The 22695-nt window shown below is 40.8% G+C and overlaps 1 protein-coding gene across 2 annotated transcripts in view; it reads right to left on the bottom strand.

Annotated features, from left to right (window-relative positions):
• The window catches only part of gpc5c (glypican 5c), a 97493-nt gene that overhangs the window by 13105 nt on the left and 61693 nt on the right, over positions 1-22695 (bottom strand). For both annotated transcript variants that reach the window (XM_023405443.2, XM_023405444.2), the window contains 2 exons: positions 19586-19706; positions 4809-4950 (listed from right to left, as the gene is read on the bottom strand). In XM_023405443.2, the coding sequence (XP_023261211.1) occupies positions 4809-4950; positions 19586-19706 (263 nt within the window). The remainder of the gene's footprint in view (positions 1-4808; positions 4951-19585; positions 19707-22695) is intronic.

Below are 22695 nucleotides of genomic sequence, written 5' to 3'. Positions count from 1 at the left end.
ACAACAGAAACCCAAGAACCTTATTAGGCTGATATGTCGAAGGCTTAATCACCGTATCAAGGTCAGATTCAAGGTCATATCGGACACATTACTACTTTGAATTCCTGACATTCAAGCTTTCAAGGTGTAGAAATACAGCTGTGGATAGCAACGTATTCATAATAAGTGTGTGTGTGTGTGTGTGTGTGTGTGTGTGTGTACACAAAGGAGAGAGTGAAAGACACACTAGGAACATTGGGCATTGATGGATGGGGAGTACAGATTTCGCTCGGGTGCCCTTTAGACTTAAATTCAAAACCTGCTGCCATATAGACCTACCTCTCCATCAATGTGTGTGTGTGTGTGTGTTAAAAGTGGAGAAAAATTCACAACTTCACAAAAAAAAAAAAAGCTCTGAATTTGAAATAGTGTTCAGAGTTTACTTCCCTTAGCTTCAGGTTTACACACACACACACACACACACACACACACACACACACACACACACACACACACACACTCACAAACACACAGATACACACAGCCAGCTGTTTCCAGCTGTATAAGGGTAAGCAAGGAGAGACAAAGAAAGTTTAGATATTTATCCCTCTGTTCAAGAATGATGGAAGCACACCGATCCACTCTTAAATCTTCCCATCTTGTCACATTTAGATAATTATGTTCTGCGACAGGATGACAAAGCAAAACAATCATTGCTAGTGGCTTCATGCTAATAGGCAGGTTTAGCCACTGAACTGCAGAGTGTGTGAGCGATGCCGGGGGTGTCTTCACTTTCTTGATGAGCTCACCAGTGTTCCTGACAGATGGTGTTTGTTACCAGAAGAGAATTGTACTTTCATGGCTGTACGATTCACACTTTTTCACAGCACATCCCCCCGGCTCAATCACAGGAAGTGTTTATCCATGCATTTACTTCTCCTCCTCCTCTGAGATGGATAACCTGCTCTCTCCTGGTTGTGTTTTTATGGCTTCTCACACCTTTGCCAGGCAGCCTCAACAGCAGCACAAACAAAACTATTTTGCGGTCAAATACAAAGGGTGTAAGTAGTGGGATTTTTTTTTTTTTGATCTCCCACATTCCATCCTAAACTCCTTTAAGATTTCATGAAATCTAAAAGCAAAATTCTACCTTCTCTTGTACTTTCAGTGCTAAGAAAGAACATCTCTTCTCCATTTGCCTAAATCTGTTTCATGAGATCTGCACAAAAGGCCAGAGAAGAAAAAGGCTGTGTCAGCTCTGCCAGAGACTCAGACAAGACTGCTGGAGTCCGGGAAGCACACAGACAAATAAAGTAATGTTCCACCTTTTGATGCACAGACATCCGGAGTCTCCTCTCTCTGTCTAATGGAGAGATAGTGGTCAAATATGCCACTGTGGGTCTTTTACAGATTAATACGTTAATGAGCTAGCTACAAATGAATAGCTCCTTTGGAAGGAGCAGCCATAAGTGTTCCCGGGCTAATACAGTTAATAAGCCATAGTCACGCCACAAAATGTACCACAGAGGAGGCTCTCATAGCTGCAGGGGAGAGGGATGATATGGTTCATTAAAGATTCACTGATTTATTCTCCTGTTCATGGCTGTGGTCATGGCAGTTCGTACATGACCAGGCCTTGTTTAGTTGGCACACAAAGTACACTAACATGTCTGCAGGGCAAGAGTAGTGGGATCTGAACCAAGATCAAACAGGCATGACATCATGCAATCAGACTGTGCTTTCTTGTGGTAGCGGAGAGCAAATTGGAGTATGGGAAAAGAATGCGACTTTTCCAACTCTTGTCTATAGCTTCTTTTGTTAGCATATTTATAATCCCTTTTCTTAGCCAGGCAGTGTCAAACAGTAACATTGCTCAGTTTTCATATATGGTTGCCAACAATCCTTTGGTTTTCACAGCCACTGATCTTCTGAATGTATGAAGAAGCATCTACATCTGCATTCTTAAACTGCATGCTTTCAGTATGCAGAAGGCTGTGTGCATGCATCCTATCTCCTCCTTAAGACGTGCAGCAGCTCCATCATATCTGAATGATGACAGAGACAGTGAGTCTGTCCTCTGCAGATTAGCGCTGTTCATTAGCTTGGTAATGAAGTCTCCCTTAGCAGAACAGTGGGTGGTCATGCCCCCTTTTAACATGGACCTTGCGAGCTCTGCTACATCTACAGAGGCAAACAAATGCACAGACAGATGGAAGTTAAAATATGCCTCCTACCGCGATAATGGTTTACAACCTCACCCACCTGAGGAATTCTTTTAACAGTTGCCAAAGTTGCTGTTTGGATCAATAACAGCTTAACCATTTTTTTTTTTGTGAAGGCATAAGACAACGATTTCAATTTTCAAGCATGACCTGGTGATCAGTGAAGCAGATCTCATCAAGGAACATCAAGCTACCAAGCGGTACAATGTCACATGTCAGATGGTGAGCTCTAAATGACTTTAAGAAGATTTAAAAATGCTAAAAGTCAGAGGAAATCCTAGATCAATTTCTAAATCCTAGATAAAATCCTAACTCCAAAACTCGTCTCTTCAAAGAGTTTGACAGGGGAGTGCAGCACATGACTAAGACTTGTAAAAATAGTTGATCATACCCACAACAGAGTTCAAAGCGAGCCTTGGCAAGCGTGAATGGACGATGTACCAAAACTGGACTATCTTTGCTTCAGAGGACAAGTGTTGCCAAGATCTTGCCGTCGGTCTTCGGAGAAGCAAATGACTCTGTGTCATAGTCAGAGTTGTCTTATGATAGAGCCAATACTGGAATCTGTTTTTATAGATACGAAGAGAGATACCAAGGCCAAATACCTCACCATACCTCTGGATGAAAAACCTTCTTTTGAAAGCTAAAGGACAGCTGAACAGAGCTCACCAGGATATGGATTTATACTTAAAGCACAGACTAATGTGTTTTGTTCAGTAAATCTCAGACAGTGGTTTTGATTGATTACCCCCTGCTGTTGGGATACTGGCTGTGCTGTCAGTGCTCAAGACACTTTGGCATGTTTTATCCACATCACAACAAGGAGCAGCAACGGCCTGACCAGCGCAGTGTGTAAGCGGGAATGTAATGGTTATTGATTAGTGTATTAGCCGTATCGTGGCGTGGGTAGCCTCTGCACTACACTAAAAAAACTAGACCGGTGGTTTTAAGCCCATTGAATGTTAACTTCGGTCCCTTTCATCTCGCATATACTTATATTGCAATGGCTTATGGTGGGATTTTTATTTTTTGGGGCTAAAATATTTTAACTAATTTTCATTGACTCATGCTGTTTTTACTTTACTTTATAACATCAAGTAGTTATGTAAACTCCATCAAGCACAGTACAGGAGTACAATGAGATTTGATTACCAATTAAACAATTGTCATCATGAGTAGAGACACGACTGATGAGATATGCCCTACTTTCTGTTTGTGTCTTTGCTGTCAATTGCGGCCCCATGGAGGGTGGTGGAAAAACCATTTTGATATGTCAGCGTGCTGAAAATGAATAGGCCTTGTGGTGACAGTAGAGGATCAGTTGAAAATGTCCATCGAGTATACTGATGGTTTTTTTTTATCTAGTGAGCAACACTAGCAACACAAAAAAATTATAATATTGTGACCTCAGTGACTCAAGAGAGATTAAAGGTTGGATGGTATGTGGGAATAATGTTGTATATCTTGTATATTTTTAAATGATATTTTGACGGCAGAGAGTGGGCAGGTGACATGCAACAGGCGACATTTGTTGAAAGGAAACAGACGAAGAATGGCAAGCGCTTAATCTCTAACATCGAAGCCACCAGCACGCACCCATGTCCGTAGTATTTACTTATGTGCTCATCATAAGACACAAGTTGATGTTTGTGGCCAGAGGTATGTGTAAAATGTGCCTATGATGGACAGAGGAAACAAAGTACACCTTAAGAATGAAGAGACTGCTGAATCAGCATCTGGCTTTCCTGCCGTCTGGCGCTTGGGGAAGCCAAAAAGAATCAGCTTACTCCAATGAGGATCTTATCACTGGGCCTTTCCCTCATTATGTTTTCCTGTCAGCTTGCTTGGATGTCTCAGCGTACAGTATCCCCTGATGGCCTATTTACCGCCCACATGAAAAAGAATCACAACACTTGTACCTAACCTGGCACCCGCTGCTTTTGTGTGCATGGATGAGTGAATTTTTGCTCCTCCGCGTTCCTCTCTACTCCCTCCATGCTAGTCAGACAATGTTTCACACCAGACTCCTTTGTTTAACTGTGTAGGTGGAAAATACCAACATGATAATTAGGGATGATTAACGTGAAGCTTCTGCAGCAGATCAAATGATTCTCATCAAAGCCAACACATGCCCTAACACCTCTTCACTGTTTTGTGTGTGCGTGTGTGTGCGTGTGTGTGTGTGTGCCAACTGTAAACCGGCTTGTTGTCTCAGGATCTTAAGAACCTCCTGTGCCGCCACCTTTGCCGTAGCCTCAAGGAGATACAGTAGACGGGGATTGCAGAGAGTGAAAATGTGTTTTAAAGTGAATTTTCCTCGCCCTGTACGAAGTGAACGTAGGAGCCGCAGAAAACAGTTCAGAGGCGGATCTGTCTTTACTTATATACTGCACAAAAATCTGCTGACTAAAGGTAAATCAAAATAAAAAATATCACAAAGATATCACAATGATACTGAAAATCATTATGTGTGGACATAATGTGTACTGTGAATTTTAAACGCAGAGTGAAGGACACTGGAATGAGATTAGGGCTAAAAGGAAAAAGCAGAACAATTTGTGTTCATGTGAGCGTTTGTGCATGTGGAAGCTGGCATGTGTCACTTACAGGTCTTTTCTGGACCGTCTCCTGAGGCTTGACATCCATCTTCATCATCGCAGTCTGTGGTGCTGCCCTCGTCTGTTTCCCCGCTACCCAGCTCGTCCCAGGCATCGACCTGGCCCAGTTTTGGAAACCTCTCCTGGGTCTCCTGAAGCACAAAAATAACAATGCAAGGTTTATTACACACTGTTTCATGCATAATATTACTATTTCTGTACCACGTTTAACTGCTTCTATCCAATCCCATCAGGAAGTAATGACTGCATGGATTTAAAAATGGAAATATCACTGATTTTCTGATTTCACGCTTAGTGTCTGTGGGAGTCTCTGACAAAATTTTATTTAACACAGCTGAAATCCCTTTGTGAATCCTTTTAACACAAGCCTATTTACGCAAAAAGATGCCAGTAAGGGGCACAGTGTGTCCCAGGGGAACATTGTGCTTCCTTGTGACTCCTGTTACTGTTCTGAAGTTGACACGCCACTTCTCTTGCCCTGACATATCAGGCCTTGTAAATGTCAGGGTCCAATAGATGACACACACCATCCTGGGGATATAGACGAACAGTGTGGGTGGTGTACAGCAGCCAGGTCCCTGGGTGGTAGGATGATGTGTTGCATTTAATTACAACCGCATTTTAAGGAGAGCATTGATTATAAGGTTGAGAAAGAGCCCCATAAACAAAAGGAAACTTCATGACTAGGCCCTGCAATGTTTAGATTTTGTTAAACTCAATAAAACCTCCTGGTGATCAGTTCTTATAGCTACTCTCTGTTCAATATTTTGCAAAAAAAACTCCAGAAATAAATCACGACAAACTCTGGCAAACTCTGTGCATGATCTACAGTATTTGTTTGCAATTAGAATGTAAAACATTTGCAATTATTTTGACATTTGTTGATTTTCCCCTTCAGTTCACAGTTCATGCATCAAGCAAATCACGATCTGTGAAATTTGAATCACAGTGCATCAAAACATCAATGAATTTCATACACTTTACACTTTTCTTATACCACACATCTTGAACAGATTGTGAATCTTTTACCATGCATGTGTTGTCACTGCTTGTTTTACTTTAAACGAAGCATCATGTGTACGCCACCGATGCATCTAACTGTGATCAACACCTTGACTTGCAGATAACATATCACATCACACTGTGACTGGAGTTCTGCAGCCTGGAGCATGAAACACTCCTCTTTATGATGTTCTTCCCTCTCAGCGTGGGGCCAACTAATTGGACCACCTGCTGGGCCATCCTGCTGTCCACCATCATCAAGGTGGCCTTTGTTCCATCACACCATGTCAGACAAGGAGCACTCTTGACACAACAACAAATGGTGCTTTGGAGTAAAAAGGTGTTAGATTGACATGAATATCAGATTTGTAGAACATGTGCAACAATAGAGACACACACATCTTTGCTCATGTTGACCATCATTTAGCTTCATGCACACATGCACACACAAGCACACCATTAAACATTCATGAGAAAGCTGACAAAGATCAATCCTGGAGCACATCTGACCTTCATATGGAGGGAACAGCCACTAAAGACATGTTGAGAGGTGGGTGGGAGGAATGGGGGTGGCTTGGGTTGTTGAGGGATGACTAATATCCTTGCCACTGACACCAGACTCTGTCTTTCTATCAACACACCTGGCAGCAAAGGTGACCTTTAACCAATTGTCTCCTATGCCTTGAATGCCCCAAAATAAACATGTCATGAACGCTGATGGTCTCATGTATACTGATTACAATGCAAAGCTTAATGTAAATGTGAACCAAGACTAATCCATTTCGGCTGGTCTCTGAGGTTGTTCTTTGAGCTACATGTTACATGTCAGCACGCTTAAATGGTCTCAGTGACAATGTGCACAATGTTGTTTGGATGTATTTATGTATAATTTGTTTTTTTTACTTATGTAATTTTTACTTTTACTTTTCTGTTGTATCTTGTGGCCTTCTACATATAAAGTTTTTTTTAAATCTTTTTTTAAATGTAAGACTTTTGTGGGGGTGCTACGCCACATCAAATGGACCCAGTTTGGAACAAGGTCCCCTTTATACAACCCTTTAACTGCACTTTTCCAGGCTTTGAACAAAACATGGCACCCTTGTCCCGTATTGGACATTTCTCACCAGCCTGGAACAGTGATTGGCCTGAATCCACATGGCCAAAGGCCCAACCCACCTTTGAAGTAGCCCCATAGGCAGTTATCAATGTGTTCACACACGATTGGCTGTTTTGTATTTTTTTTTTTTTTTGTTCCATACCTATCTTATTTAAATGTCACCTGTAATGTGTTTTATGATGACCCTGATGGAGACCACAAGCCGAAACGCGTTGGTCAAATAAAGTTTTTACTTCTTTTACTACAAGTGTTGCTTGACTTTTTTTTTTTACCTCTTTGGACCTCCTGCTGTTTCCATACACCTTGAAAGTAGATTAAGTTGTGCCAGAAGCCTTATTCTGTTTCGACTCAGGGACAATGTTAACATGCTGATGTTTAGCAGGTATAATGTTAACACTGTAAAACAGGTATTTAGTTATAAACTGAAGTACATGCTGGTGCCACTAGGTGAAAAGTCAGGGCCCTGCAGAAATCATTAGGACAGATGACTGTCATTTGGGGACACCATATATCTGTAGCAAATGTCATGGCAATCCATTCAGTAGTTGTGAGATATTTCAGTCTAGACCTTCCTAACTTGGAAGACAATTATATAAAGGAGTAGATGCCCAGACAGTCAAGGCCTTCAACTGACAGGCAGACTTAATGAGAAAACCACACAAAACTGATGCTGATGTATAACCGTTTGATTGTCACCAATAATTCTGCAGCAGATAAACTGTTGTCAAAGTTATCAGGAGAACATTTACAGAGCACATTGGTGTTCTTTGAGTTTTTAATGCCTTAGCACTTATTACCAGTTTCTGCAAGAGAGAGAGAGAGAGGAAGAGGAAACAGAAAAATGATCCTGACACTGTACTGATACTGTAACTCATTACATCTGTCATGTATCTCATTTATACCCAATGTAAATGCACTCCCCCTCACTCACGCCTGAGTGGGAGAAAATGAGTGCGACACTGAAATGAGTCATGTACAACCATAACACAAGGCCAGGCTTCACGAAAATCGAGTGGGCTCCTCAGCGGAAGCAGGTAAAACAGATCCCTTGTGCTCACCGCAAACGTGAAAGACACTGACACTAGCTGGATGGCTCGGTTTTCACAGATGGACAGTTACAAGAGGATTATTTAGAAAGAATGCAAACAATACTGCACACTGCAGTACAGCTTTGCATTTTATGGTTATGGATAGACTCTCACTACAACCTGTCAACAGGCTCTTTGTGTGTCTTGTACTGGTTCCACCTGTTTTGCGGTTGCAATGTGATATGCTGTCTTCAAATAAGGACAAGCTTTGGTGAGGGGACTCATGGCTCATTAGAGACACAATTAAAAAGCTCTTTCCCATCTCAGCTGTCGGGGTACTGGTTCTCCTTACACTTTGAGGAATCCATTCTGTTGTTGTGAATTAGAGGTGAAAGTACATTGATTTGTGTACAAAATATAAGCTAGAATTAAAGTATCTATCCACTGCTTTAATCCAGATATTTTAGCAGACGCCTGCAAAGGGCAGATAAGTGATGACGGGAGATAGACAGCAAGAGAGAGAAAACATCTTCCTTGGTTCTGGACAGCAACCACGATAAACACATTAAGCTTTTTTATTATGCAGAGCAACTAAATAAATTCAATGCACATTCCAAGAGTTCACGAGCAAATGCTCTGCTGAACAGCAGAACGTTGTGTACCAACACCATCCAGATAACCAGTTGGGTATTAAGCTAATAACCGTGCTGTTCAGGGGACGTTTAACACAATGCCGCTTGGCCCAGCTGTCCTTAAAGCATGTTAATTAGAAAAGGAATCAATTAAGGCGCCGTCGCTGTGGAAACCACAGTTGGGTCGTTGTAGAATTGGTAGTTGGCTGCTGTCCAACGCAGTTTGTAGATTTGTTGTGACTAAGTCGGGACGGCAAGACTGCCAAAGATTTCAGTTATGCCTTTCTGTTGAAATGTCATCTCCCACTGTGGTTATTTCAGAGGTAACACGCAGGGAACGGAATTGTCGTATTACAACAACATACTGAAAAAGCGAATATCTAATTTGTCCTTGGAGATATACAATATTCCAATATGTGTTCTTGAAGACTGGTGGACGCTTTATATGTGGTGAATAGTCTCTCTCTCCTTATCGGCTTTCTCATAGAAAAAGACTGTTGCTGCACTAAGGACCGGCTCTGGGTTTCAATGAGAGTCTTAAGCAGTTCCTCAAATTGGATTTTTTTTTTTTTTCCCCTAGCGTTCTATCTGCTTTAGAGTAGAGGCAGTTATCACATTAGAGGATAGCCCACAGACATCATTGCCAAGCCATGTAGGTCCATTTGAAGAACAAAAAAAAAATAATATGTAAGAAAACAACATTTTCTAGAATCCAACGACTCAGGACCCACAGACGAACAACGCGCTCAACAAAACAGAGCACAGTCTATTCATGCCATCCAAAATAACAACAACAACAACAACAACCTTTCAAAGGCTCGTCCTCCTGATCTGTCACACTGCAACATGTGCTAAATGTGAGCAAGTGGGCAGAACATTTCAATGGCAGCAGCAGTCTTTATGTGATGCGCTGAGCAGAGATTTGCTGTGACTTTAACGTTACAAATGTTTTTGGTCTAACATGATTCTTCCTTCTCTTTCTGACATGTAAAACAATGCTGAATATCCCTTTGCTGTTGGATTAAATACTGTTTCCCAACAGCCTATGGATAGTGAGAACATGCCGTAAAAAAAAAAAGAAAAAAAAAAAGAAGAATATTTAAGCTGTTCAAGTTTAGTCAAAATTTACAGTTAAACAGCTATTTTCTTACTTTTTATTAAACTGGTCTGAACCATACTAAGTTCAAAGGTAAACTTCTGTAATTGTATGTTCCTTATAATCTTGTGATTGTACTGCACTATGGGCTACGGGGAATATCTCTGGTTGACAAATGGATGTTTCAGCCTCTTTTATGATACATTTCATCCTGCTTAAATATCACTTGCAGATTTAAAGTGAAACCATTTCTCTTATTAGTTCTTTTTTTTTTTTTTTTTTTTTTTTTTTTTTTTTTTTGTAGATTTAGTACAATATGTTCATTAACAATATGCCAGCTGGATCAAGACAAATGAGTGCAGTGCGAAACTGGAATGATCAGTTCAAGTGTTGCAATTTCAGATCAACATCTAGATAAGATTTTCAACTGCTCGGGCCAAATAAAACACAAAGATGGTGACGGAGTGAAAGGAGAGACAGACAGACACAATTAGAGAAAGGGGAGGAAGGAGAATTAAAAGTAGAGAGTGGAGGTGGGAGAGAAAAGAAAATATCTGTTACACTATGTACAAAATGTTCAGACAGGAAGACTGAGCCTGTAGTTGTGTAAGCAGGTGATGGGAATGAGGATGGAGGGGTTGGAAAAAAAAAAAAAAAAAAACCAAAACAAGATGCCAGCCTACTTTAAGATTACCTTGAAATTACCCTGGCATCTGAACACAAATCATTTATTCCCCAAAGTCTTTGAATAAAATCCCAAATCATGAAATATTTTCTAGTTCTCCTCTCACCCTGCCAACTCATTCTCCTCTCTCTTTCTTTTCAAAAGCATTCTTCAGTCAGAGGATGATGGGGCAGGTTTGAGAGCATCAAGGGCTGAATTCCTGCATGTATTTCACTGCATTCTAGTCACACTAAAATCTGTACTGCCAGGAGTAACCAATCACTTTCTGAAAAAGTCTGGAGGAAAGAAGCTAAAACAGTGTGTGTATGTGTGTGTGTGCGTGTGTGCTTGCGGGCGTGCGTGCATGCGTGTGTGCGTGTAGCTTAACCAGGAGGGAGCTGTGGATACACATTCCAGTTTTATGTGGAAATAGAAAATCTGATTATGAAATATAAAAATGTGAAATGTGGTCATTAGGGATGGGATATGAATACTGCAGCTATTGCGGTACTGGTGTAAGTGAGTGTGTCTGTGCACACGTCGGTGCGTTTGTAATATGTGGGATAGCGTTGTCAAACTAGCGAACCAGGATCATAAGTCATAACCTTTTTGCATGCCCACATCGAGACATGTGCTCTTTTTCTTCCCTGACAATTTGAAACAGTATCAGCTCATTGAGGGCAGTGGTGGTAAAACTGCATATGTGGACGGAGAAAAGGAGACGGGAGGAAAAAGCTGGAGGAGACTTAAGGAAAAAGTGACAGTGGTAATCTCTAAAAGTCTGCAGAAGCCCTCTCAACTTTTAAATTAAAATTCTCTCCATTCTCTCACATACTGTAAAGGCTCATAATGCTTTTGTGTAGAAACAAACATCAGCTGAGAGACAGAATAAGTGTGTGTGTGTGTGTGTGTGTGTGTGTGTCTGCCTGGTTTCAGAGGAAATGGCTGCAATTCTCTCTACATCTCAGACTGCATGACCAAGAAAAGGGAGCCAAAGGAGAAAAAAAAACCAAGCATCTTTCCAAAGTATGAGTGTGACAGGGAGAGAGAGTGAAAGAGAGAAAGTATTCTAGGAAGAGTGACAGTCTGCAAACAAAAGTAACTGTAGATAGCTGCAGTGCTCAGCCATCCAAAGTTGCTGATTCTGGAAGAGATATGATGTATTGTTTGCATGGATTAATTGTGCCTGTTACGGCCAACCGGTTTCCAGACGGTTCTTAATTAATGCAGAGCCTCATACTGGCAGAATAAGCAAGCTGTGGACTGGACAGTAATAGTAGCTGTCAGAGTCTGGACTTAAGTAAAAGTCTGCGTTGCCATCCACAACATGGAAAATGAAATTGATTCCAAAATGATTTTAAAATCAAAGGCCTAACAACAGAGTGAGCCAAGTACTTTTCTGCTGTTGCCCTTTTCTGTGGTTTAAGACGAAACCAATAATAATCCCTTATCCAAATCTGACAGCCAGATCTTTTGCTTTGTTGACCTTTTATTGTGAAATCTACATCACACGATGGAAAACAAAAAGTTGAAGTTCAAGTCTCAGATCACTGACCCCAAAACTCCAGATGCCATCTTTCTGGACAACATATTAGCTGAAGGAAAAAAAAAAAAAAATCTGTTAACATATGCATGGACACACTCGCTCGCAGACCACATGCCCCTCTGCCAAATCCAGGCAAACTTTGAATATGTTTTGATAAATGATAAAAATGTTTCATATTTCTGTGTCTGGATCTGCATCAATGTACGAATAGTGATAGACAATCATGGATATTGGAAGACGGCGGGTAACTTCATCTACGCAGTGGTTATCTAAGCTTGTTTGCAATTTCAAAATGCCGGTTGGACATTATTCACAGAAGGACTATAGAAAAGGAGAATAGAAAACAATATAAAACATGGCTATATGACTATTTGTTTAGGCACAAATGTTTCTGCTGAGAGATCTGTCTCGAAACAAGGAATGCAGGAAAGTTTTGCACCTATTTCTCCACAGTTGTGAGCCAAAAGTGGACACATGGTGGTGTTTTCTGCAACAACAACTAGTCAGTTCACCCTCTCCTTATGAAATCAGCATGAAAGCTGAAAAATTGGTCATGCTTTTGAAAATAAATGAGCAAATTTCCCAAGAAGTCTGAGTAATGGTAAAAACCTTTTCTAAAACAATAGCAGAGTCACACACCCCTGCTCTGCAAGTTAGCACAAGCCGATTCTGTTGCTAACCGTTAGTGACACTTTATTGGCCATGACCTCATATAACCCTCATGAGTCAATCACAACAACACACTGTGGCGTTGTGCTGTCACACCCTGCTCCTGTCAGGCACTGACTGAGAAAGACTGTGTGTGTGAAACTATGTACGTGTGAATGAACTTTGGTTTTTCCCAGCCAAATGATGGAGACGTTGTTCGAAAATGTGTGGCAGTTTGAGTGACATCAGCAGTTTTCGGAGGGAGCATGTTCCAGCAGCTACCTCGTTGATGAAAAGTCTGTTGTGAGAAATGTCAGGATCAACAGACACTGATGGCTGCTGCTGTGATTGTGGGAAGCAGGAGCCTTTCAGACTTCAAACTGGGCTTCAGAAGCCCTTATAAGGCAGCAGCACAAAAGGTTTGAAGAGGGCCCCCTGATATGTTACCGCTCCTGGTTACTCACCACGAACGTCCATCATTGTGGTCATCATCAGCCCACACACTGCATTAATGATTGCTGGTTCTACATCAACTTTAATATGATTCATGTGAGACAGAACAAAAGAAAAAATATGGTGTCCTAGTTTTTCTTTGACTGCCTATCCATCCAAAATTGGACTGGGTAAAAAAAAAAAAAATACATGAATAAATAAAATCTGATCTAAATTTTAAAGCAAGAAAGCCTATATAACTTTTAAATGTACAAAAAGCAAATTCTTTCTTGTGAAAAAGATTCCTAAGAAGATTCCTAAGAAATAAAATAAATAAATAAACCCACTCTTACTTTTATTCCGGCTGCTTAATCCTACTTTTTGTCAAATGGATGGGTACAACCACTTTCTGGATGCGCTAGCCGAGATATTCTGTCACGTGTGTGTCCCTTGGCAACAAGTTAAGAACGAAAGTTCCGCCCTGAAAGCAATCTTTTCTTTAATTTACCGGCTTCTTTGATGAATTAGGTCATTTATTGGTACAGTCGCTCATTAGCTTATTATCTTGTCAATATGTAACCTGGCTCATAATCAAAAGAGCTAAGCTCCAGACTGTCAACCCTCACACTGTAGTTGTAACATATTGCTCAACACCACAGCTAAGCCACATAGATTACTACAACACAACTTTGTGCATCATCAACAGGGCTAAGCTACATGTTTAGCATTGGATTGTTACATCAATGAATGATTAATGAATGATTAATGAATGTTGAGGATGTGATTGTGTTCCAAGAGATGAAACAAATTGGTGGTGATGTCAGATGAATCATACAGATCGCGTCATTAAAAGGTCCTATATTTAGATATTTCATTTTTTAAAGTTCAGTCACTGCTAACCAGCCCACTGCAAGCAAAGCAAAAAAAGTTTGATTGGTTCTGACACAATTTGTAAACAAGACAGCATTGTGGTCAAATATTAGCGGCAAGCTGAAAAACATCTGAAAGACGTGTCAAAGTGGCAGAAAGAGACGAATCACAAATTCTGGACAGGACTTTCAGAATAAAATCGGAGCGGAAAAAGGATGCAGAGATTTGTGAGTTGGGCCTTTGAGTCGACGTGACAGGCACTGTGTCCAGGCAGCCATATGCACAGCTAGTCATCTGATCACGAGTTCAACAAAATCTACGGGGAGACTCGTGATTCAGAGTGTGGATCGTGATTCCACCGCAAAAGATTGAGATATGATCTTTTGGCTATATCACCCACCCCTATCCAACGATATAATGAAAACCATTTTTTACCCATTATCCCAAATGGAATAACTTCAGTGAGAAAAAAATATATATACCGAAACAACCATCCATCAATACAATTTACAAAATATGTGAAGCCACAGGAGCCTGTAATCCCTGTTGCAAATAACCTTTGGAACAATGTGTTTTGACTTGGTTTTACGAATGCATACCATATCAGATTGAAAAAGGGGATTTTCTTAACTATGTGCCAGAAACACAAACGGGTCACATATTTTCTCCACATGACAAGAATCACTGTCTTCATGGAGCTGAAACCCATGAGGAAAATGAATATGACCCAATGTGGAAAAACATTCACGGTTCACTGGATTTTTATGAGCTTTTCATCTAATTGTGATGGTAAAAAATGTAACGCTTAAAGTAGAGTCTGGGTTCATGAAGGTTGCTTGCCAAACTACAGAGAGCTCTGTGCTGTGAGACTTGTTGCTGTATCGTTGCCACAGCAGCAGCAGCAGCAGCAAAGAGCAGCAGAGCTCTTGTGAAGGCCAGCTCCATCATCTTCTTCAAGTGGAAAGAATCTGTCCCCTCCCTGTGACAGGCTGCCAGCTCAGCCTGAGCTCTTTCTTCATCCCTGGACTCCACTAACTCTTTAAAGCTCAAACCCCTTTCTGACTGCTGCAGGCATCGCTAAAACTTAAGAGAAACATACACTGTGAAAGCAAACTGAAGTCACAAAACCAACTGTGGGTTACTCATACAACTCATATGTTCTTTAGGAGTTCACATAAAACATTTTATTTTCTTTATTTCTAGTCTTCTAAATACCATCGACAAACTGTCCTCACAAACAAGAGCACACAGTAACTCTGGAGTCTCTGCATTGGCTGATAGATTCAAGGAGCCACAGGATCCACAGTGGGGATGTGTTGAGTGTGTGTGAAACATAAGTAAGCTTTCTGTGATGTGGTACCTGGCTGGGCCACAGGCCAAACCGGATAGCAAAGCGGTAGACACTTAACAACTGAAATCTCTGTACTGGAGTTTTATGTTGTATGTCTTTACAACTCCCTGTTCACCACAGATTTCAACATTTCTAATGATGCTGTCTGTGTGCGTGTGTGTGTTTCTGTGTGTGTGTGTTTCTGTGTGTGTGTGTGTGTGTGTGTGTGTGTGTGTGTGTGTGTGTGTGTGTGTGTGTGTGTGAGAGCATGTGTGTGCCTGAGAGAAAAATAAAGCGATAAAGCGTGAGTATGAGCATCTGGGTGTTTTGCCCCTGCACTACATGTTACTACTGACTTTGCATTTACTTAAGTGCAAATTGACAAACTGACAAATGATCTGGTCTTAATACTCAAATGGAAACAGATAGACCATTGTAAAAAGATCCCCACCCAAAAACAGCTGGACTGATGGCCGGGAATCAAAAATCCACTTTGAAACATTTATTGTCCACATTCGCAATATTTACAGGCAGAGAGAAACAGAGCAAGAAAGAGGATCGTCAGTGGAGATACACAGGCTGATTCACTTAATGGACCATTTTATAGGAGGTCAAGAGATTAGGTTTGTCCTGCGTGTATTTGTGTGTTATTTCCAGATTTTACAAACTTAATTTTAACTGGAGATACTGTATTTTGCTGCGAGTTTGTGTATGATTCCTCTCTCACCTTGCAAACCTGTCTGTCACAGGTTGTGTGTGTGCGTGTGAATCCAATGAACGCTCTGCTATGTGCATGTGCAAGCTACACACACACACACACACACACACACACACACACACACACACACACACACACACACATTTTGTATGCAGAGATCTGAGTGCTTTAAGAGGAGAATGCCACGGGTAGATGAGGGGTCAGAGTCTGTGATACATCAGCAGCAGTTTCCTCCAATCCTCTTAGTGCCACTGTGCTGTGGGCCTAACTACTCTCCAGTAGGTAAAAATATACACGTCTCAACCTCACTAATCCCGGAAATGGAGGAATGAAGGTTATTCAAATCTGGAGAAACTCAGATTAGGGATTCATTGAAATACCTGCAATACCTTTTAAGTCCAAAAAAAGAGACTATACATGAATTTTAAAATCCTCCCACTGTGTGTATTTTTAGCCTTTTTTTTTTCAGTGAAAATAACAAGCCAAACTAGCTGTGAGGATGAAAGACGACAAACACACAGAGATGCCTAATTGTACTTCTAACATTGACACAAAATTCAAATCGTAGACCCAAAGAGTCCTTTGAAGTCGTGAAGACTGATATAAATGATTTCACTTCTCAAAAATGTCCTCACTTTGACTGTCTGAGACTCAAAGTTGTATTTTGCAAAGACTGAAGTACAGAAACGCACAGACACAAAGAACCAAAATTAACCACTGCACTGACATTACTTTGATTCGGCTGTATCTGGTTCATGTGGGAGCCGTCTCAGCAGAAGATTAACAACGCTGCTCTCTGTTAAGCTTTTTCTTACGGTCAAGGTCAGGTTTTTGTTTTCACTCAGTGTGGGGCTGCCAGCCAGACTGTGAAAAATCCTGCTGTTTATTAACAACAGATTGGTCATTCAAATGAATATATTTATGTAAAGACATAATCTGTAATATTGTAGCAGGGGTGCGCAGGTGTTGCTGATCAATGCCAAGCACTTTGCCGTTACCTCAGTGGCTGCAGAGATTTTAAGTTCCCTACTTCTCTCATGTATCCACACAGCGAGTGCTGATCACTTAGTCCAGTTGGACTAGCAGTGCACCGCTTACAGCCTCTGGCCTACAAACCAGCATGAGGTCACCACCAGCATCAAGACTCCAGCATCACAGAATCTGAGTGATGATTGTCATCTCATTCCAGGTTATATTGCTGTTTCAGTTATAAGTCCTCAGCCACTGAGCTTTGTCAATGTAGAGTGCACAAACAAATCTAAATTGTATGGATTAACAGTTCTTTAAATCTGTAAACAACTCTCTCCTGATTGAACTGCAATCAACTTTACAGCCTAAAAGGCAGCAAGGGTGTCCCGTAAGGTTTGTGATTTGGAAAGGGATCCAGATGGGCTTGCCAAAATCAATCTGCAAATAAATTTATTTTGTGAGCTGACTCGCCCACCTGGAAGATTATCATATAATGGCTCTGTCTCTAAACATATGTTGAGGGCTCTGTAGGAAGGATAAAGAGAGCCTGGGACAAGTGATGACCTTGTTTGCTCAAAAACTAGAATATTTGGCTTGTGCCTTGTATTAAGACTTTGTTTTTTAAACGAGGATCATTCCATTCTAATGGTGTTTAACGAAAAATTATTTTAACTGCAGACAATGACAAAAGAGAGACAAAATGGCATTTTGATTTTTAACAACTACTGAGTTAAAAGCTACTTACTAAATGAGAATGTCGAGTTCAATTTAAATGTTGAACAGCACCTCAGAATTTCCTCTCACGGTTGAGGTGTCAGACTTTGGGAGGAAATTTGGTGATTTGGGAGGAGTGACGGGCTGCTATAAGAAAATCAAGGAGTGTGCCTTTAAGCCTGTCCAATGCTGTTTGAGCGTGAAATGGTACTAGCCTATTACAAGGGCTGGCAGAGGCCAGAGAATTTTGAACAAAACCGCCTTGATCTATATGAATCGCTTTGGATAGTACCCAGGGTTCTTAGCTGTCACAGGTGAGTGTCACAAGTTTAAATGTCTGAATTCAGTCATGAACATAATTTTGTGTCTGATGTTTAACAGTTTAATGTATGTACGGCAACTATGTGAAACTGTGTACAGGCGGGTGTGGGCACATGTGATAAAATGTACGGCTACGCTTGTGGATGTTTAACTATTGTGGATGTACATCAAAAATCCTGCCACGTTAGGCAGTTTAACACTCTCTGATTCTTTTCTCTTATCTGGCACAGCCACAAAGCTCAGCCACGCTCTGCCACCTGGTCTAGATTGAAGGTAGGCGTTTCAACCCTGTAAATGTCAACAAGACACCCGCTCAACTCTGCATAGTTACCATGACAACATGGTACTTGACAGCCACCATGCATAATTGGATGTTTTGGTCTGACAGAAATGATCTTCAGCTGTCAGTGGCAGACAGGTTGGCTGACACAGGCTGGCCGAGACATATATGTGAGATATACAAGATACACATGAATGGCGAAGGCAAAAAAAAAAATGTATGGAGAGAGAGAGAGAGAGAAGACAAAAAGGTGAGAGTAAGAGGATGTTTGCAGGTGAGGATAAAGAACTATCATGATATAGAGTAGAATAAGAGCTGAAATAGAGATGCGTTAACAGAGTGAAAGACAAAGACGAAGAAGAATAAGGACAGACAGGAGTAAGTCTTTTAGATGTATTAGAAGCATCGAGAATCAAATAGGTACCAAAAGGGTCAAAACTGTTGAAAGAAAGAGGGATTTAGAGATAGAAAGTGAGAGATGGCTGGTGTACTGTCTGTGGGCATAATTTTCAGGGCAACAAAAGGGCAGGCAGGCAGAGGGGAACCGAATCCTGCTCCGTTTGTCTCCTCAAATGGCCTCTAGGGACTGTGTGAAATGGCCCTTTTCTTCTTGGTCCTTTTCAGTCCTAAACCCCATCTACATGACAAACAGTGTCACTTTGAAGCTGCTTGTGTCATCTCGGCCTATCTGTCACTCATTCCTGACCTTTTGCTCCCGCCTCTCATCTTTCTTTCTTTTTTTTTTTTTTCCACAGTAATTCACTTTTTTTTTTTTGTGACTGTCTCCCTTTCACCTTCTGTCCTTTTCATTTATCTTTGATATCTGCCTCTGCACTCAAAACAAGACTTTGGGTACTGAAGAAAACGGCAGGGACATTTCAGCAGCTCTTCTGACTATGTGTTATATTGTTCGCAGAGTACTAATTAGACAAAAGCCTCATAAATTAAGATTCTGTTGTTGTTGTTGTTGTTGTTGCAAAATACTTCAGTTGATAGTAACTTTTGACCTGTTTCAGTGCAATGACATTTAAATACTGGGAAAAAATGCTCTTATGCAACTAAAGACAAGAACATCAAACATCATTTAACCCTGAAATCTGTATTCACTTTTGTTTTTTTTGTTTAAATGATTCTTATTTTCTGTTCTAAACAAGGCAACCATCAACAATCATTCAACTAAACAATGAGGTCTCCTTGTTTTGACATGTACAGTTATTGTTATGACCCCCTTGTCACTCAATGGTGTCTAAGATATTATGTGTGACATATGGAAGAACATTTTTTTGAAAATGCTGAAACACAGACACATGCTGTATACATGTGATTAGGTGTACAAATGTATATGTGTGTATACTGAAGCTTTATCAGTGATGATCATGCTGAGCAAGGGTCACCCTACCTGGTTGAAACGATCCAACCTCTCCTTGACCTCAGCGAGCGTAGGATCCACACTGCGAACTTTGACCTCTGGGTTTTGCCTCTGGGCATGCAGACCATTTCCTACAACTCTGCCAGAATAGCTGTGAGAAAAAGGAAGAGAGAGTCAGACGCTTGGTGTCAAATAGAAGACAATATACACTTAGGCGCAGAAAGACAGACAAGAAGTGTTTCCTTGAGACACCAGCAGCCATATTCTGATGTGATTTTGCTTTATTCTGCTTGTAAGAGAGGGGTACTGTAGGTATTTGTTATTGTGAGATAGTTTATTTGTTGATCTTTCCTTGTTATAAGTAACCATGTGTAATTATATTGCATCAAAGACCAGAATGGAAATAAGTGTTGGACTTCACTGTGTTATGCTTGACAAATAAACTGAGATGTAATTTTGTCTTTACTGTCAAATAGACTAAACTAAACTAAAAGCCAAACAGAGCAGTACAATGTGTAGTCCACCAATGTCTTTATTCAGTAATCTGCCAACTACACCGCAGCACTTCTTCAACATGAACTGAAAACCATTAGTGTCTCATCTGTCAAAGACGAGAAACAGAGCATGTTGCACGAAAACATTAAAAACTCCCAACACTGCAATATGTTTTGTGTCAATAATGGCTCAAATGAATCAAATGTGGTCAAAAATCACTGGATGCTGCTATTATGGTTCTTCTGTAACTGAAAATAATTTCAAATGAAAATGTGACTGGGCACAGCGTTGTAAAAATGAAACTGAGACACATGGTGAGCTGGACCCTTTAATCCCTGGCATGCTCCTTGGGCCTGGCAGGGATTATAGCTGTTGATTTTGTCAGAGCTGTTGTTGAGCTGATGTCAGGGAGGTTAACATTTCTAGCAGCATGCCTGATTTAGAGGGGAAGTGTGGTAACTGTTTAAAATTAAGACATAGAAGTTGTTATGGCTGAAATAAATAATACCTACGATGACTCAGCACACCACAGCTAAGCATCCAGCAGGGATTCATGGAACATTTTATAGTTTTAATGGCAAGAATGTTTGAACCATGAACTGGACTACATTATTATTCATTTCTTAAACAGGAATTTAAATAATATATTGCAAGTCGCTGTACTTTAGCTTTATTTATTTAGCATTAGGCTACGTGCGTTGTGTATTATTTCACTGAAAAGGTACAACCATTTATTATCTGTTGCTAATAAAACATATTGACTAGTGGGCAACTGGGAATTTGTCATTACACTGAACCTAATTAACCCAATTCATTATATACTAATGACTAATTGACCAGTTGCGAATTTGTTTACAACATACAAGCAAATTCACTAATTATACCAACCAATACGATTACAATGACAACTCATAATGGGTAGAATAGTGATTTCGTTTCGACAAATGAGAAGCTCAGACACTACATCTTCAGAAGAAATACATTTACCCTGCCTTAGAAAGAGAAAGTACCTGTGCTTTAAAATCCATTAATATTAGAGAGAGACTGTTAATGTTAAAATTCACTCACCCGCTCTCAACTCTCTATTTCTCACACTTATTATGCACATACATACTCAGTCTCCCCCCTCTTCATCTGGGATATTGAGTCTCCTCAGCCTGTCCCTAAGGTTAAACATCACAACCTGCAAAGGAAACTTATGTCGGCCTCTTGTATTAGTGATATTATTCTGCTGATCAGAGACTGTCCTGTGAAAAAAACGACCCCACAGTGCTGTGCAAGCAGCTTATTATGACCTACAGATAGGTTTCATTGTTAGGCCACCTCTAGCAACCGTATTGATTATGACAGGACCAAAGGAGGAAGTCAGGTGACGTAGTATATAGAGCGACAAAGTCAGCGTTAGGAGGCATCAAAACATTACTTATTACTGTAGCACCTAAACCACAATCTTTAAATCTAACGAAATCGTAGTGATAACCCTTATACTATTATAGTTACCATGACGACGGAGGTCTGGCACACCTGCTGCTGCTACGCTCTTAATGCTCTTGCCTACATAGGTAAAGGTTAGATATATAGATTCACTGTTAAACTAATAGCTTCGCCTTATATACATATGTTTTTTTCCACAGCCATTATACTGTTATCCAAATCAATTTGAGAATTATATGTGGATGGTAATCCATGCGGGGGTGTGTGTGTGTGTGTGTGTGTGTGTGTGTGTGTGTGTGTGTGTGTGTGTGTGTGTGGGGGGGTTTAACAGTGCTGGAGAGGAATGACATCTACAGGCATCAAATCAATTGATGCTTCCACGGGCAGCGTAAGGCTGATGGAGTGATTATGGACTGTGTAAGTGAGTGTGTTTATTTGGACGTGGCGGATAGGCATGTGCGTGGATTTGTGGTGTGGTTGTGCTCGCACACACCTGCATCTATTGTGGATATGAGTGGAGGCAATCATAAAAGTGCTGAACCTGAGAATCTCCGTGATCTAAGCAACATCTTGATAAGGTCTGTGCCCCTTCGGCTTGCTGAAACAGCGCTTTACACATCGGGCCCATAAAAATGCAAAAATTTCTCACTTAACCCTCTGCCGCTACACATTACTTTGCATCTCCTCCTTGTTTATTTCCTTCCTCCTTTCATTGCTTGGTTCACTTTACTGTATTTGCAAAGTGGACCCCCACCCCCAAACAGACAGACACACACACACACACACAAACCGTTGTCTGCTTTGACAACAATTGAGCACTTAATTGCCCGGCGGCTTTGAATCTTCTCTTGTCAAGATGGAGACAATCGATTGCTTTTGGACTTTTAACTTCCCCCCTCTGACATAAATGATTAATTGAAGAATCGAATAGCTCCCTAAGCAGTGGTTGAAAGCGGGGGCCTGTGTGTTCGGGAGCATATGCGTGTCCGTCTCCAGCCCTGGCTTGGGATAACAGTGTCGGCGTGGAAATGAGCTCATCAGATGGGATGCTAATGAAAGGAAAGTGTCAGGGTGAGTTTGGCAGCGTGTTAGACCTAGAGCACTTCATTGCGGGGTAAGTTTAATATGACGTAAGGGGTGTGACAACTGACAAAGCAGGACATCCCAGAGATGATTACCTGATAGACAGACAATTAATGCAGCAAATTTCG

Source organism: Seriola lalandi, unplaced genomic scaffold (assembly GCF_002814215.2).
Source record: "Seriola lalandi dorsalis isolate HSWRI2012SDOR001 ecotype SW California unplaced genomic scaffold, Sedor1 jcf7180002054277, whole genome shotgun sequence".
NCBI classification, from domain to species: Eukaryota; Metazoa; Chordata; class Actinopteri; order Carangiformes; family Carangidae; genus Seriola; species Seriola lalandi.
The sequence above is the reverse complement of the archived record's forward strand: the minus strand, read 5'-3'. Positions and strand labels throughout refer to the sequence as shown.